This window comes from Rosa rugosa, chromosome 3 (genome assembly GCF_958449725.1).
Source record: "Rosa rugosa chromosome 3, drRosRugo1.1, whole genome shotgun sequence".
In the NCBI taxonomy this organism is placed as follows: domain Eukaryota; kingdom Viridiplantae; phylum Streptophyta; class Magnoliopsida; order Rosales; family Rosaceae; genus Rosa; species Rosa rugosa.
Window position 1 is genome coordinate 5,642,391 of NC_084822.1, and position 16,974 is coordinate 5,659,364.

The 16,974-nt window shown below is 36.6% G+C and overlaps 1 protein-coding gene and 2 pseudogenes across 2 annotated transcripts; 2 read left to right on the top strand and 1 right to left on the bottom strand.

Annotated features, from left to right (window-relative positions):
* On the top strand, window positions 1–5,092 carry LOC133739123 (serine carboxypeptidase-like 18). Of its 2 annotated transcripts, none has more exons than XR_009860453.1 (14): window positions 1–274; window positions 418–566; window positions 2,534–2,610; window positions 2,709–2,834; window positions 2,954–3,056; window positions 3,243–3,280; window positions 3,365–3,466; window positions 3,710–3,796; window positions 3,886–4,038; window positions 4,152–4,223; window positions 4,317–4,441; window positions 4,574–4,637; window positions 4,729–4,783; window positions 4,862–4,945. XR_009860453.1 is itself a non-coding variant. In XM_062166846.1 (14 exons), the coding sequence occupies exons 1-14, from the start codon at window positions 126–128 to the stop codon at window positions 4,943–4,945; spliced, it is 1,434 nt and encodes a 477-aa protein (XP_062022830.1). In that variant the 5' UTR covers window positions 1–125; the 3' UTR covers window positions 4,946–5,092. The 2 variants fall into 2 exon arrangements, 1 of the variants encoding a protein (XP_062022830.1); XM_062166846.1 differs by having other exon boundaries at window positions 4,524–4,637; window positions 4,862–5,092.
* Window positions 5,093–5,151: 59 nt separating this feature from the next.
* On the bottom strand, window positions 5,152–6,850 carry LOC133739328 (non-functional pseudokinase ZRK2-like; annotated as a pseudogene).
* Window positions 6,851–10,590: 3,740 nt separating this feature from the next.
* Window positions 10,591–16,067, top strand: LOC133738400 (serine carboxypeptidase-like 7; annotated as a pseudogene).
* The last annotated feature ends 907 nt before the right edge of the window (window positions 16,068–16,974 follow it).

Consider the following 16,974-nt stretch of genomic DNA (forward strand, 5'->3'; position numbering starts at 1 on the left):
CCGAGATTTGAGCGAGATCATCACGAGATTTCACCTAATGTTCTACATAATACCTATTTGACCACACGTACAGTCACTTAATAGCAATATAACAAGGCAAACATTGTGTCAGTTGCCATATATAAATGAAGGATTCTGAGAGGTACATCATGAACATCACCATGTTGCAACAAGTACTCATTCTGGTGGTTCTTTTTAACGTTGTTTCATCAACTTCCATCATCAAGACGCTACCAGGCTTCTCCGGTGACCTCCCCTTCAAACTCGAAACTGGGTTGGTATTAATTTCTTCTACTGTCATCGATCTTATACTCTATCTAAATAATTATATATATCTTCCTCTGTACTGTGAGTTTGTTAGTACATTTATTCTAACTTGACAAAGGAGATTGATTGGAAGTTTACTTGCATATTTAGGTACGTTGGAGTAGGTGACTTGGATGATGTGCAGCTATTCTATTACTTCATTGAATCTGAGGGTAGTCCTGAGTATGACCCTCTTGTGCTTTGGCTCACTGGTGGTCCTGGTTGTTCTGGGTTTTCTGCTCTTGTCTATGAAAATATAGGTACGTATTTAATTTTAACACATGTTCTACTATGTGATAAACATTTCCAAAGGATATATAATATAGAGAATTATTAGTCTGAGAGTTTTTTTTTTTTCCTCTTATAGTCAGAATATTCACGTTTTTTATTATGAAAAGAAACAAAATATAAATTCATTGTTTAACACAATTATTCATACTTGAAGTATACAAGAGCTGTAAATTTCACTAAATATGTAATTGAAGTGTATAATTGTTCATAATTTCATATCGTATGAATTTCTTTTTAGTGTCGAATTGTGCTTATGTCTAAAACTACGTCGTTTTAAATTTCTATTTAAATTTTAAATTCTAATGTCGTAATCTCAAAAAAATGAACTCTTAAAACTTAAAATGACCCCTTTAGAAGACAAGCACAAAACCCAATACTACAAATCAAGGAAGGATTCAATTCAAAAGTTCATAGATGAATGTGTTATTATGCCACAATAACACTTACAAAGACCCAATAACGGGAAATGATATAATGGAAGGCCGGCAATAAAGGTAAAAAAGAAAAATGTAATAATGTTAGTGACAGAATAGAAATACAAAATAGATGCGTGTGTTGGTGGAATGGTAAGACGATGACTTCCTATTTAGAAGGTTAAGGGCGGAGGCACTATGGGGCACACTGGGTCACGGGACCCAGTAAACTTTTCTGACCAAATATATATTATACTGATACTACTTTTGCAACCTTGGAATGGAAATAAACTGTAGGAGGCAATAAGGTAATCACACCCGTTGCCAACCCATGAATTAAAAGCCATAATTAGGCTGATGTAAGCAACTCCTAAAAGGAGTAGTCAAAATGACCGAACTAGTCCTTCCAAACAGCAACTGTCAAACCATGATTCTTAATATATTATGCAAGTCCATTATCAACAAAATAATAATAATAATAATAATTATCTATTGACATGCATGTAATTTATGCCTATATATATATATATATATATATATATATATATATATATACACAGATCCTATCCAGAGCGATGCCTCGCTTTGAAATTTCAGAGCGAGGTTAGGGTTTAGGGTCACTTTTCGGTCGCATATCCACATCTCGACCGTTCAGTTTTTAGGTACTAATGTATAGATCATCTCTGCAAAATTTCAGCCAAATTAATGATCTTTAAGGTATCTAACTCGCTTAAACAAATGGACGAACTGAATCTGTCCAACCTGAACCGTACTAGCTTTAAGGCAGTTATCAATACCTTAACGACTATCAATTTGGCTGAAATTTTGCAGAGATGATCTATACATTAGTACCTAAAACCTGAACGGTCGAGATGTGGATATGAGACCGAAAAGTGACCCTAAACTCCAACCTCGCACTTTAATTTCAGAGTGAGGCCTCGCTCTGGATAGGATCTGATATACAAATCCTATCCAGAGCGAGGCCTCACTCTGAAATTAAAGTGCGAGGTTGGAGTTTAGGGTGACTTTTCGGTCTCATATCCACATCTCGACCGTTCAGTTTTTAGGTACTAATGTATAGATCATCTCTGCAAAATTTCAGCCAAATTAATGATCTTTAAGGTATCTAACTCGCTTAAATATATATATATTACGGTGAGTTAATTTTTTGTGAAATGTCGTAGTCAATTTATAGTTTCCATAGCACCTCTCCTCTTCATTCATGTATAAAATTTATAATTCTCAAAAACAAAATTTTCTACTTTATTTCATATTGAGAAATACATTTTTACTAGTATAAATTATAAGACTAATATGAAATCTCATTGTAATAGATATAAATTTCAATTAATGAAAAAATAGCTAGAGCACTCTTTTTACATTTCCTCATTGCCTTGAAATCCCTAAAGCCCAAGTACCCCGTTTCTTTTGTATCACTTTCAGACCGATAAATTACCTCAATGGATTACCATTGTTTTCTTCAACAATCAACCTATTGATGTGCGCTGAACACTCTATTGCAGGTCCACTATCATTTGACCCTGCAAATTCCATTGGCAACAAGCCACAGTTGAAGTTGAACCCATACTCATGGACAAAGGTGCAGACTTTCTATTGCCCTCCAACTGTTTGTGTTATTGTCTAGTCTTATTGAACTCGGAACTGAACATTCAGAACTCAACAACCGAAAACTTTCAGGTCGCCAACATTATATTCTTAGATGCACCTGTGGGCACTGGTTACTCATATGCAAAAACTTGGGAAGGATACAGCAATATGAGTGACACATTATCAGCTGCAGAGACTTATGAATTTCTCAGAAAGGTGAGTTATTGCATTCCCATATTTCTAGTGATTTAAAATGGCTTCAAGAAATGACATGATTGAATGGTGGTTGTTCTTGCTTCTTAGCTACATTTTTGTGCTTCTATGTTGTGGTGCAGTGGTTTATGGAACACCCCAAGTTCCTCGAAAATGCACTCTATGTTGCCGGAGATTCTTATTCCGGCATTGTTCTTCCTATTATTGTTCAGGAAATATCTGATGGTAATACTCTTACATTTACTCTTTAATTAGTAAGCATTAGCTACCAAAAACACACAAGTCCTAGGAAATACACCGTCTTGTGCAAAATATTTTTGAATATCATACTCATGGGATATTCTGAGACAAAGTTAGTTTCCTGGTTTTGGCACATCAGTTGTGGCTGTTTAAACTGTTATTCTTCTGTAGGTAATGAAGATGGCCGTCACCCACCAATGAATATCCAAGTAATTCTTTTTCTGCCATTAGATTTTGAATAATTTCTTTCTTGTGTGCTTAACAGATTAGAAAGGTTCTTATATTGGATACAGGGATATGTGCTTGGTAATCCAGGAACAGACTTAGATGTCGATGAGAATTACAGAGTTCCATTTGCTTTCAGAAAAGCGCTTATATCAGATGAACTATACCAGGTGCAACACGCTAACACCCTTAAAATTTTGTTTGTTTCTTCTAGGTTGCATTTAGAGATTTGATTCTGGCTTTTGAAATGGTTCTGCATTATTTTCACGACTGTCAAAAATTCAAAATATGGTAACTTGACCAGAGTTTATTTGGACAAAAGTTTCACAGAGTTTTGTATGTTCTCGAATTCTCTATTAATTCTTCCTACACTACTTTTCTAACTATGGTTGTGGTTTTCATGTATTTCCAAGTCACTCAAAACAAATTGTAAGGGTGAGTATGTCAATGTTGATCCAAACAATGCGTTGTGTGTAGATGATCTTGACCAATACAATGAGGTGAGTGGAAAGAAATTAAAAGTACTGGTTTGTGCAAGTAATGTGGGAATTGGGATCAAGAAGTACTGACTTTACATTTGAATATGCAGTGTATCGCAGACATAAACAAAGCCCAAATATTGGAACCATATTGTACTGTTAATTCTCCAAATCCACTAGGGTCAGAGCGGGATTCAGAAGATCTCAATCAAGACTCTGTAAATCTCCTTTCTCTTCCTCAACTTTCCAGGCCATGGTGTCGAGTAAGCTCCCTCTGCAAGTATACTAGGATAACATGTTCACTCTGTCTTCGTTATATTCTAATTCATCAAAGCTTTGCCTAAGTGCCTAACCATATCTGCCTTGTTTTATGTAGAGTTACATTTATCGTTTCTCTTATATTTGGGCAAATGATAAAACTGTTCAAGATGCTCTTCACGTTCGGGAGGTAAGTTAATCAGCAGATTCTAAATTTACAGTAACGTCAAGTTCACATTCCAGTAACCTGGATAATTATCTTGATTTTAAAAATCATAATCAGGGAAGCATCAAGGACTGGCAGAGATGCAACAAGAGCTTATCGGCTTCATATATATCTGATGTTTCTTCTAGTCTGGTTTATCATCAGAACCTCATAAAAAAAGGCTATAGAGTTCTGATATACAGGTGCATAGAATATATTGCATAGCATATGTTCTATCCTTAATTATTTCCAATTTGCCTCAACCATAAACTTATCTGTTAACAGTGGTGATCATGACATGTTGATTCCATATTTGGGTACTATTGCTTGGATAGAATCTCTAAACTTGACAGTTGACAGTAGTTGGAAACCATGGTTCGTGAATGGACAAATCGCAGGGTTGGCGTCTATCCCAACTTCACTTTAACTTATCCTATTATTTCTTCTTGTGTTTCAGTTAAGTTTAAGCCTTATTTTATCCTCCCTTCAGATACAGAGTGCAGTATACATATAAAAAGTACCAGTTGACATTTACAACTATAAAGGCAAGAACCATCATGCACTTAAATTTTCCTTTGTAGTTTTCTTGAACAAAATGTTGACTACATTTCTCCTACATTCAGGGAGGGGGTCATACAGCTCCAGAGTACAAACCTGAAGAATGTCTTGCTATGATAAGTAGGTGGTTCACATTCTACCCTCTGTAGTCTGTAATTGCTAGATGCCTAGATGTATGGATTTGAAGTTTTTCTGAGTGAATTCTATTCTCTAGCAACATTTCCAAGATTAGTAAGATTCTAATATTCACCACAGTTCATTACTAATAATAACCGATTGGTAAATTCTTTCCTCTGTGTTTGGTTATGTGCCACTGTTTTGTTTAGCTCAAGTCTAGCAATAAGAAAAACATGACTTCAGATCGACATGAAGTTGTCAATTTTGGATATTACTCAACAAATACCAGAAAACGTACGTACATAACACATTGTATATCAGTCTATATAAACATGATGTCCAGACTCCAGAAACATATACATACAAGAATGAAGTCAGGTATGGAGTATGGACAACCAATGAATCACAACCTGATTTTCTACATGGGATAACAGATGTAGGATATAGCTAGCAACGAGGAAAGGTAGACTTCTGAATCCTTTCCAGCTCTTTTGATACATTGATCATATCTGGCGTTCATTTTCATTTGATGCTTGAGTGCATAATAATGCCAGTGCTACGAAATCTTGCAAGTGCTGTTGTACTTGCTCATCTTTCCCTACCTCGCCAAAGATTTTAGGATCAACAATGCTCTGAATCTGACCATTACAAGTATGAAATTTCACATATGAATTAATTGATTCGTATTCCCCGTCCTGATTGGTAACCACAGCTTTTTGTCCTGTTAGAAATATAAGTAAAAGCACACCAAAGCTATAAACATCACCTTTCTCTGAAATAATACCAGATGTAATGTAAGCAGGGTCAAGGTACCCAAATCTTCCTTTTGGTTCATCTTCAGCATATGATTTCATGGGAGGGATGGTTATGGAGAGCCCGAAGTAGGAAAGTTTGGGAACATAATCATGGCCCAAGTAAATACAACTAAAATTTAGATCCCGGAGAATGATGGGCCTAGGAAAGGCAGTATGGAGATATGTAAGAGCATTTGCAAGCTGCTTCGCTATACCTAGTCTAGCTTTCCAGGTTAAGGATTCACTAGCTCCGAAACCTCCTTCATCATTTAGCACTCCTATTGTTGCATATTCATGCACTAGAGCTGGTATAGGAAACTCTAAGCAGCATCCCAAAAGTTTTAAAACATTATTATGGTTGCTCATCTGTGTTGAAATGATAATGTCACGAATAGCTAGAGATCTTACTGCATCCTCATTGAGCCAGCTCAACGTGAAGTACTTCTTAATGATAATAGATCGATCGTCTAGAACACCACTGAACATTTTGTAGATCCTACATTCTTGCATAATGCAAGAAGCATCAAAGTTGTTGGTTGCCTTGAATCCCCTTGATGAGCTCATCAGCAGAGTAATTGCGAATAGGGTTAGATTTGCCATCAACAGAAACAATGAGATCCTCTAGTACTTTGCTTCCGTTTATCAAGAATGAGGATCCATCAGTATCTCGTTCCTCCTTTCTCAAACACGCAAGCAACGAAAACCTGGTGATGCAACATAGGCAAAACATAAACACATGTGCTGAGTGGCAGAGAATGAAAACACATTCATGAAATGGATATGATCTATCTCAATGATATCATGGCTTGCTTTTACGCACCATCAAGTATGTGCAGAAAGAAAAATCTATGCAAGTCATAACAATTTAAAGGGAATAGGATCCTCAAATGAGATCTAAAAGCTAGCAAATATAACTCACAAGACTTTGGATGACATTAGAATCGGATCCAGTTTGATGTTGATTTTTCCAGCCTACTGCAGTCGATCTGTTCACCGTAGATTCATATTCAAGCAGGTGTTTTCCTTCACTAGCATCATCTCTTGCACGGATCGATTACAGCTTTTGCATTTGATAACCATGAGTCTAGTTTTCAAGTCACATATATACAAAGTCAAAGTCAAGAGTGATTAACAAGAAATAATAAACAGACCAAAGCCGCTAGAATCAGAAAGCGTGCGTCAAATCTATTGGCCTAAAAAGGAGCATAACGGGTAAACTTGACTTGTACAGACAGACATAAATTTATGTAATAAATTTCTACACACTTCATGGTGTGGGACTGTGGGAGTGGGAAGTGGTTATGCATATCTTTTCTTTTATTTTTTATTATTTGTGGTTTCACTGGTTTACTTTTTTTTAATTAATTTGGTTTTCATAGTATTTTAATATATGAAGGGTATTTCTGTAAAAAAAAATTGTTTTGGCTAACAAATTCTCTTTTCTTAATTTTGTTGTTTTTTAGAAAATAAATAATTTCATTACTTATTTATGGCCAAAAAGCACGTACATCAATTTTTGTCTTGATCGAAAATATAAATGGCTCAAGCTACCGAATAAACTGACAGGTATCCTCATTGCAAACAGGTTTAGCTCATTTATTCAAAACAAACGAGCCTACCACAAGAATAAAATCCTGACTAACCTAACTCGATCTCATAATAGTAAAACTAGCCACTTAGAGACCTCAATTGGTATACAACTAGAAGAACTAAGAATTAAGTAGATCAAAGACCAAGTCCAATGATAGGCTAAACTAACTTATCAAAGAAAGCTAAACTTTTCCGTAGCTCTTAGGAGAAGGGCTAACCATATCACCACTAGCAGTAGGATAAGTAAGAAGCAACTGAAAAGGCCCCTGCTTCTTTGCATCCCTAGGCTTCTTGTTCTTGCTGCCAAGAGGCCTTCCAATCTTCTTCTTTAGAACTCCTTGCTCCTCCTCCTAACCAGATTCAACCAGACCCAAAGACTTAAGTTCTAAGTTAGGGCATTTACCTCCCAAAACAGTCTTGAACTTCTTGGGAGAGGGGGTAAGCCTGCCCATGCGTCCTCTCTTCTTGTAGGTTAGGACCTCTACCTGCTCAATAATAGTAGCTTGCTTTGCATGTGTCACAACTGCAGAACACAGTTCACCCTCTTCCAAGGTTGCAGACTGATCTGCCACAACGTCTTGTGCTACCACCATCAAACCAGACTGCTTCACATTTTCCTCTGTCGTGCCAGCATACTGCTCCCTAATAGTAATCTCCTCTAGCTCAGGAACATCACCATCCCTCTCTAGACATCTAATTGTCGGTCGCTGTTTTTTCATAGTAGAATAGGTTTGGCCAAACATGGAGGAAAAGAGACTACGCGGAATTTGAGCCAAAAAGGAAAAGGAATTCCCAAACTAAAGAGAAATAGGGTTACCTTCAAATCGCAAAACCCTAGCAACCGGTGTGGTTGGCTGGGGTTCAGTGCATTTCTCTCTAACATACATGATGAAACCACACTGAGAACAGTGACCAGTCAGATGTTCAAATTTGAATTAGAGGATAGGTTCAACCTCAGCAGCCAAAAAGACTCTCCTTTCAAACAAGATAGGCTTTAAGAAGTCATAAGTGAAAAGGATCCGAATGACCCCTTTGCAAAACTCTTTTCTATCAATATCAATAAAACCTCAAAAGAGATTCCTAATTAAGATAAGATGTTCTGATTCCTCGAAGATAGGAGGAATCTCAGAAACAGTAACCCAATACCTGACATGCTTTATTTGGACTTCAGTGAGGAGAAGAACTCCATCATAATCTTCCAAGCAAACAGGAGCTTTGTCAAAGCTCCAAGGCCCTTCCTTAAGAACTTTGATTTTGTCAAGGTGCGTGCAATATTGCATAACCCCAGGCAGATATAAGCAGGTTGGGGCGCATAACCAGTGCCCTAGCCACCATCTGTAGCCTTTTGATGGTGGCTTCTGCGAGACCATTTTGTGTATGCACATGGGGTACAGGATGCTCTACATCGATCCCAATAGACATGCAATAATCATCAAATGATTTTGGTGTAAACTCTCCAGCGTTATCAAGCCTTATAGACTTGATAAGGTGATCAGGGTGGTGAGCCCTTAAACATATAATCTATGCTAGGAGTTTTGCAAATGTAGAATTTCTTGTGGACGATAAAGCGACATGTGACCAGCGTGTCGAAGCATCCACCAGAACCATAAAATACCTAAATGGTCCGCTCTTTCCTATAGCATGGTTAATTGCCAACTCTTTTCTTTTTGACTGAAGGGTTCTTAGGTTCCTTTTGCACCTTGTTTCCATGACCATTAGGCCCAGCACCACCATCTCTACGCCATACATTGGGAGGACCTCCACGGCCCATACAACGACCTCCATGTCCCTTTCCACGTGCTGCATTTTTGCCATATGGGTAGGGATCAGCAAGTCCAACCCCCTTTGCATTGCGGTTTTTTCTACCATTCACTTTGCCATAATTAGCCTCGCAAATTTTCTTTGTCCCAACGGGCTTGGAATTGTTGTTCAAACGAACCTCATTATGCCTCTTAACCACTTGTAGTAGGTTGATCAGCTTATTGAAGGTTGTGATTCTTTTGTTGTCATACTCCAGCCTATATTGGTTCTCTAATATAAGTGCTGAAGTAGGAAAAGTGAAATTGAAAAGAGTCTTTTGGATCATATCATCTTCTGTGAGTTTCCTTCCACAGAAATTGAGACGTGCTTTTAGGTGCAATATGTCCTTGTTGAAGTCATTGATCCTTTTATAGTCAAGCAAGAGGATTTCATTCCACTAAACAGTCAGTTCTGGGAGCAAAGTGTCATGAATGTTTCCAAAACGTCCCTTGAGGGCATCCCACAGTTCTTTGGGTGTCTTCAACTAAATGTACTCCCAGTGTAGGCTAGGATCAATATGTCGCCTTAGAAACATTAAGGCACTTGCTTTAACCTTGTTAGACGGTACATCGTCTTTGGGGTCGGTGATGGTGGCAGTGTAGTCTTTTGCCACAAAGGCAGTTTCTACATCAAAAACCCAACGATGGTACTCAAGTCCTTTTGAGTCCAAAATGTCAAATTCAGGTCGAGTTGGATCAACCATCTACATAAACAAGAGAGAACATATATAAATTACGCAGTCATAAAGACATCCACGTGAATTATTTTCCAAGAATATGAATTAGATTTCAAGACCAAGATTCGTAATGGTCACATATTTTCGATGCTATGTGAAAATGCTCTATCACGGTAAGTGTGTATGTATAATGCGCATGAATTTTCATTATCATAACAAAATGCAATTTATATGTAGCATTCTAAATAAGGAATAACCATAGCACTTTTAATAATGAATAAAACATAGCATATAAAAAAAATCACAATTATATAGGGCAGTAAGCAATAGTAAAACTTGGTAAAACATTCTTTAGAATTCCACATTAAAAATAATTATAGAAGATAGTACGTAATATCAATTATAGGATATGCTCAAATTTCACAAATAATATATAACAAAATAATGAAATATATATGACATGCTCAAAATAAAATATAAAAAATAGCATAATATAAAGTCATGCGTAGGCATAATTATATAAGCGTAAATAAAATTCACAAAACATGTTCAAAATTTCATAATAAAAAACATAAACAATAAAATATTTAAAGCATGCTGATTCCACAATTTACCGGAGTATGAAATTAAATAAATAAAATAGAACATACTTGGTTCCGAGAAAACAAAACGATCCTAGCGCACGCGCATGTTGATGCAGGCGTGCGTAGCGATGTTTTTGGGTTTGAGATAAACTGGGCCTTCTCTCTGTTTTTTTTTCTTTCCTTTTCTGCAGTGGGCTGCAGGGCCTGCTTTCTCTTTGTTTTTTTCTTTTCTGGGCCGGGTCACCTTTCTTCCTCCTCCTGCTCTTATTCCTTCTGGTTTTCAGATGGGTGGCTGATTCTGGGCGAGCGGAGGCGAGGAGCAATGGTGGAGCGGGGGACTGGAGAAGGTGGCCTGGCTTGCGACGCGGTCTGAACAGAGTAGCACGTCGGCGCCGAATCCGATCTGGGACAGATGAAGGACGGCGCAGCTTGGTTCGCTTATTACTATGTTTAATTACACTAGCTATCTCAATTATTTATCTTGTGATGTACAGATGTACGTATATTTTTCAATTGTCAATCTTATATATTTTCTATCGATCTCACTTTATTCGCAGCCTGTATCTAGAGTGTTAGTTGCACTCCTATAGTTCTCTTTTCAACACCTCTTAAGTTTATTTTTATTCTCACCTTTTATACACGAGGAATCTGTAAGTCAAGAATCAAGTAGTACTGTTATACCTTTTGTCACATCCATATAATTAGTTGCAACTTCACCAAACTGACTTTCACAAGATGTACCAGCAGTTCAACTTACCAAAAGAGAAAAAAGAAAGCATGCTATAATAATCAACCACCATATCCATATACATTGGGTCTTCATATACCATGGCCACCATCGATCGTCTCTGTTAACCATTAGGTTTAAGAGCGCATGCAATGGTACAGATGTGGCTGCATTTGCTTCTTTTATTGCTTCTTTCTGGTGCTGCAACGTCACAAAACTTCACCAACTCCTTGCCTGGTTACCCCGGTGAACTCCCCTTTACTCTCGAAACTGGGTAAGGAATTAATATATATACACACAAACGCACACACATATACAAACACCTTAGTCATCAGCTGAAGATGAAACTAGTTTAAGTTACTCAGTGACGGCAAAGTATATATTTGTGTGTTCAGATACGTGGGTGTGGGAGATTTGGAAGAGGTGCAGCTTTTCTACTACTTCATAGAGTCGGAGAGGAACCCTGTAAAGGACCCTCTTCTGCTCTGGCTCAATGGAGGCCCCGGTTGTTCCGCTTTCTCTGGCCTAGTATATGAAATTGGTATGGTATCCTCTTCACCTTTTTTTCACCACATAATTCCTGTAAACTTGAGAGTTTGATGTTTATCATGATAAAAATCAAACTCTCAAGTTTATCCGGAGAGTCTAAAACATCGAAAGTATCGATAGGTTTTTTTTTTTTTCTTCTTTTGATTAGAAAGTTAGAAAGGTTGTAATTTGTCATTTTGATTCAGAACTTCCAACACACACAGAGAAAATTTATTATGTCTCCAGACCAACTGACAAGAGGCCAAAAATATCGATATTAAGAAAAGTTGATTGAAAACTTACCGTCATACATTGAGAAAAAGTTATATTCGAATACCAACACTCCTTGGAAAGCAATATATATGAACGAAATTTCTACATTAATTTGTGAAAATTGCAACTGTTTTTTGTGATATTTTCTGATTAGGAATAGATCTAACCTATAATGGAACAGTGATCAGTGATCGGTGGTCTGGTTAATTAGTAAATACTAGATGGTTATTGCATACACATTGTCTGTGTGTTCAAATGTAAAAGAGCTGGGGAAAAGAAATATTGGAAATGTTTGCGAGAAGTTGAAAGGAAGAAACCAACTACTCTGTTTTTGTCTAATGTGTCCTATTTGCATGTGTAGGTCCTCTAACTTTCGACTATGCAGCCTTCAATGGCAGCCTGCCTACTTTACTGGACAACCCATTCTCATGGACTCAGGTGCTAGTTATATCTCACTCAAAAACTAGTTCAATTTGTAGGTTGTGTTTGTTCTGACATAAAAAGAATATTATTAGTTTCCTAATTATATACTAAGTTTTACTCATGCTGCTATTTTACCTTTCAGATTGCCAGCGTAATTTTTGTAGATGCACCTGTTGGCACCGGTTTCTCCTATTCAACTACTCAGGAAGGTTTTTACACCGATGACACAAAATCAGCAGAAGACGTATACCAATTTCTCCGGAAGGTAAGAGAAGGCTGAAAAATGTTTGAGAAATTAATTGAGAAAGGGAAAAACTCACGAACAGTACCTGAACTTCAAGCCACTAATAACTTTTGTACCTCAAGTTCAAAAAATATCAGATTGGTACCTGAACTTCTGACCCCGACCCAATATCAGTATCTGTGAACAGTAAAATCGTTAACGGAGTTAATTTTTTAAGGGTAAATCTGTCATTTCACTGTTCATCATCTCCAAAACTCTCCCCTCTCTCTGCAAACCCAGATTTTTCATTATCTTCTTCATACCTCACACACACAAACCCAAATCGACCAAAGGAGAGGTGAGAGGTGAGAGGAGTTGGTGGTGGATGAGACGGTGGCTATTGAAGAAGTGAAAGGTTGGTTGATAGTGGTGAGGAGGTATGAAGAAGAAATCTGGTATTGTAGAGAGAGGGGAGAGTTTCGGAGATGATGAACAGTGAAATGACAGATTTACCCTTCAAAAATTAACTCCGTTAACGATTTTACTGTTCCCAGATACTGATATTGGGTCGGGGTCAGAAATTCGGGTACCAATCTAATATTTTTTGAACTTGAGGTACGAAAGTTATTAGTGGCCGATAGGTCAGGTACTGTTTGTGAGATTTTCCTATTGAGAAAACATGAATGAGTAAAATTGATTATTTTGTTGAGTTTGTCATGACGACAGTGGTTGATCAATCACCCTAAGTTTAGCAAAAATCCACTCTACATCACTGGAGATTCCTATGCAGGCATCATTGCTCCTCAAGTCACCCTTAAAGTATCAAATGGTAACTTGGTATATTAAGATTTGATTAAGAAAAGGCTGTAAACAGAGCTATAATTTATTAATTTAATTTGGTGTGTTGCAGGTAATCTCGATAGAGTCAAGCCACCGATGAATCTCATGGTACATGTCTTACTATCATGCCTATCCCCTTTGTCTTCTTTGATTTATTTATTTATTTGGTTAATTGCTATCTTACTTAATAATTTGAGAATCTAGATATTTAGTGAATCTGATTAGTCTCTATCATTGCATTAGGGATATGTACTTGGAAATCCGGTAACAAATATACATAAAGATGAAAATTCAAGAATCAAGTTTTACCATCGCCTCACACTTATATCAAGTGAACTTTATGAGGTAATTCGAAACTCATTTCTGTTTTATTATTTTTACACTGAAGAGAAATCGAATTCTTTACCCAGCTCTAATTTAATTCTCAACTCTCTTTCACAACTATAGCTATCTTGTATAATTGGTTCTAAACGCAATAATTTAAAAACTATTTTTGACCCCATATGTGGGTTTCTGAAAGTATGAAACTTGCCCCACAAATTTGTAAATATGTGTCTTTTTTGTCCACACAGGCAAACTTTCATATTTTTAGAGAATTACTTTTGAATAAGAAGTTGTGTAATGGACATAAGTTATTATGTATTTTTTCAGTCCATTACAACAAGTTGCAACGGGGAATATGTTTATCCGGATCCAGATAATGCAGATTGCGTGGAAGACATTGGACTTGTGGCAGAGGTTTTACACATTATTATATCTTTCTTACACTGCTTTAGTTAAAAGATGTCATTTTGATTTTTCTATTTGTCTTTGTCGAAAAGAAACCCCTTAAAACTAGTAAGTGAAGTATTGAATATTTCACTTACCCAAAAAAGTATTGAATATCTAACCCTTTTTTCCCCTCTCCTTAGTGCACCATAAAAGTAAACGATGTGCAAGTTTTGGAACCAAAATGTAGCTCGGCATCCCCAAGACCATCTAAAGGAATAAAAAGGGAACCAAAATTTTTTGAAGACATCCCTGATGAAATCATGATTCAATCACCAATGGAACGCCGAGAAAATTGGTGCCGGGTAAGTTCATAATTTTGAATATGCTACTGCAAAAGCTGCTATCTATACATTTGCGATTTACCGACTCTAAACTATATTGTTGATGACGAATTCATAACTGCCATGGTTAATAGTGAGGAGAGTTAGGAGTTTTATATCCACCACCGGTCGTTCTCATAATTTGTATTTTGTTTATATTTGGAATAAATAATTCTATTTCTCAAAAGAAAAAATATTATACATATATAATTTTTCTTTTTTGGCAGACAAACAATTATGTGTTATCTTATATGTGGGCAAACGATGAAAGGGTCCAAGAAGCACTTAGCATTCGAAATGTAAGTAACTTAAATCTACATACTAGACATTGCCCGAGTTTTTTTGGTTCTAACCAAGGTTGTATATATTTATAAATGTAAAATATTAGGGTACTATAACAGATTGGAAGAGGTGCAATAAGAGCTAATCTAGTGACCACGGTTCCTTACCATGGAGAACTCATTCGAAGAGGCTACCGAAGTTTGATATACAGGTGATCCATTTAGGGTTCTTAACTAAGAAGAAACCTTCACAATATTTGTTAGAAAATGAAAGTCTCATCAAACAGTACCCTGTTTTTAAAAGAATCAAAATTTCATATGTAATATTTTCTCAACCAACTAGCATTTAGTTTAGTGCTACGACATTGTCTTCAACAAAATGTTGATAGAAGTTTCTTGTTTGATTATCCTCTCTATTTATTAAAATAAATATAAATAAAACCAAATCACTCATTTCACTCATATATAACAGCTACATATTAATGCAGTGGTGATCATGATGGGTTGATTCCATATACGGGTACAATAGCATGGATAGCTACTCTTAACTTGACTACCGTCGATGGATGGAGACCATGGTATGTCGACGGACAAGTTGCCGGGTAAGAAACAACTTTTTTTTTTCCTCACTCTAAATTCGATCATCTTAAAAAAAAAAAAAAAAAATTCTGAAATATGAAAACAAAAACCTAGTGTCCTAGCCCAATTGATGACTTCTGTTTTTCTTCAAGATTCTCCGAGAAGTATGCAAATCTAGTATCAGAAGGATTGACGTTTGCAACTGTGAAGGTAATTAGAAGAGCTAACCAGCTCCTTTTTCTATTTATAGATCAAGCTATTGTGTGAGCTGTGTTGGCAATTTGGGAAGCATTAGCATGCAATGCAACTAATTCATACTTGTTGTGAAATTTTGTAGGGAGGGGGTCACACAGCTTCAGAGTACATGCCTAAGCAATGTCTTGAAATGTTGGATAGATGGCTCTCTTACTATTCTCTGTAAATAAAAGAGAAAAGCTAATCGATTGGCACCTGCTAAATCGGTACTCAAGCTTTTTCTATATGTGAGGAGCGGTTTTATCACACATAATAGATAGAAACGGTCACACGATCCATGGGGGTGATGATAAGGGGTTGTGTGTTGGAGACATAAAGAGATGCGGCACAAATTGGTCGGGATCCTAAATTCGCACAGCCGTATTCGGCGAAGTTGGTTCGCATAATAGTGGTTGTGTACGAAGACTTGTATTTAACCTTCGGATGTTTGTTTTTCTTTTGTTCTCATCTTTAGGATTAATGTAACTTCTTACGGAGCCCGTCGACTTTGTTTCGATAAATTTTCACTTTTAATAGTTGTATGTGCCACTACCATTTAGTCTCAAAGCAATCAAATAAGAAAATTGGACTAAGTTGATGACGGGTCCGAGAAGTAAATAAGGTATTTCTTTCCAGCAAATAGAGATTTTGAGTTTGAATCCTTCTCCCATGATCAAATAATAAAAAGCAAAAAATAAAATCCATTTTCTGTTGCTTTTACATGTATTTATTCATACTGTACCGAGAGAAACCTAATAACAATATAAGCTATCCTAATTCCAGTTAACATTATGATCTACTTTTTTTTTTTTTTTTGAAAGAAACATTATAATGTGTTATTTAAGCTAGATGTGTCGTCTCTTTTTTTTTTTTTTTTTTTTTTTTTGAAGGGGTTTGAAACTCAGCCTTATTGGGAGACTCAGCCCCACGCCTGAATATTATTGATAATAGAAGGATGATTGTACACCGAGGGGGACATATAACCTTCATCTCGAGTACTAGTACAAGAATACTCATAGAGTACATCCTGAATAATAGCAGGTGCCTCCTCTAACCAATACTCTTCTAAAACAGATAAACTAATAAGATGCGTCAATCTATGGGCTACACCATTTGCTTCACGATAAATGGATTGTAATTGAAAAGAAGTAATATCCTGTAGATAAGATTTACAATCCTCTACAATATAGCCCACCTCTAATAGGTCCTCCATTTCTCCATTGAGTGCAGTAACAACAGCAGCACAATCAATTTCAATGTCAACATTAATCATGCCCTGATGTATATATAACCAATAGAAGTCCCGCTCTCATAGCCTCAATTTCCATAGAACATACAAAAGAAAAGGGACGTGCAATAGCAGCTAAAAACGTACCATTTTCATCTCTGATAACTGCCCCAATGCCTCCTTGTCTTGT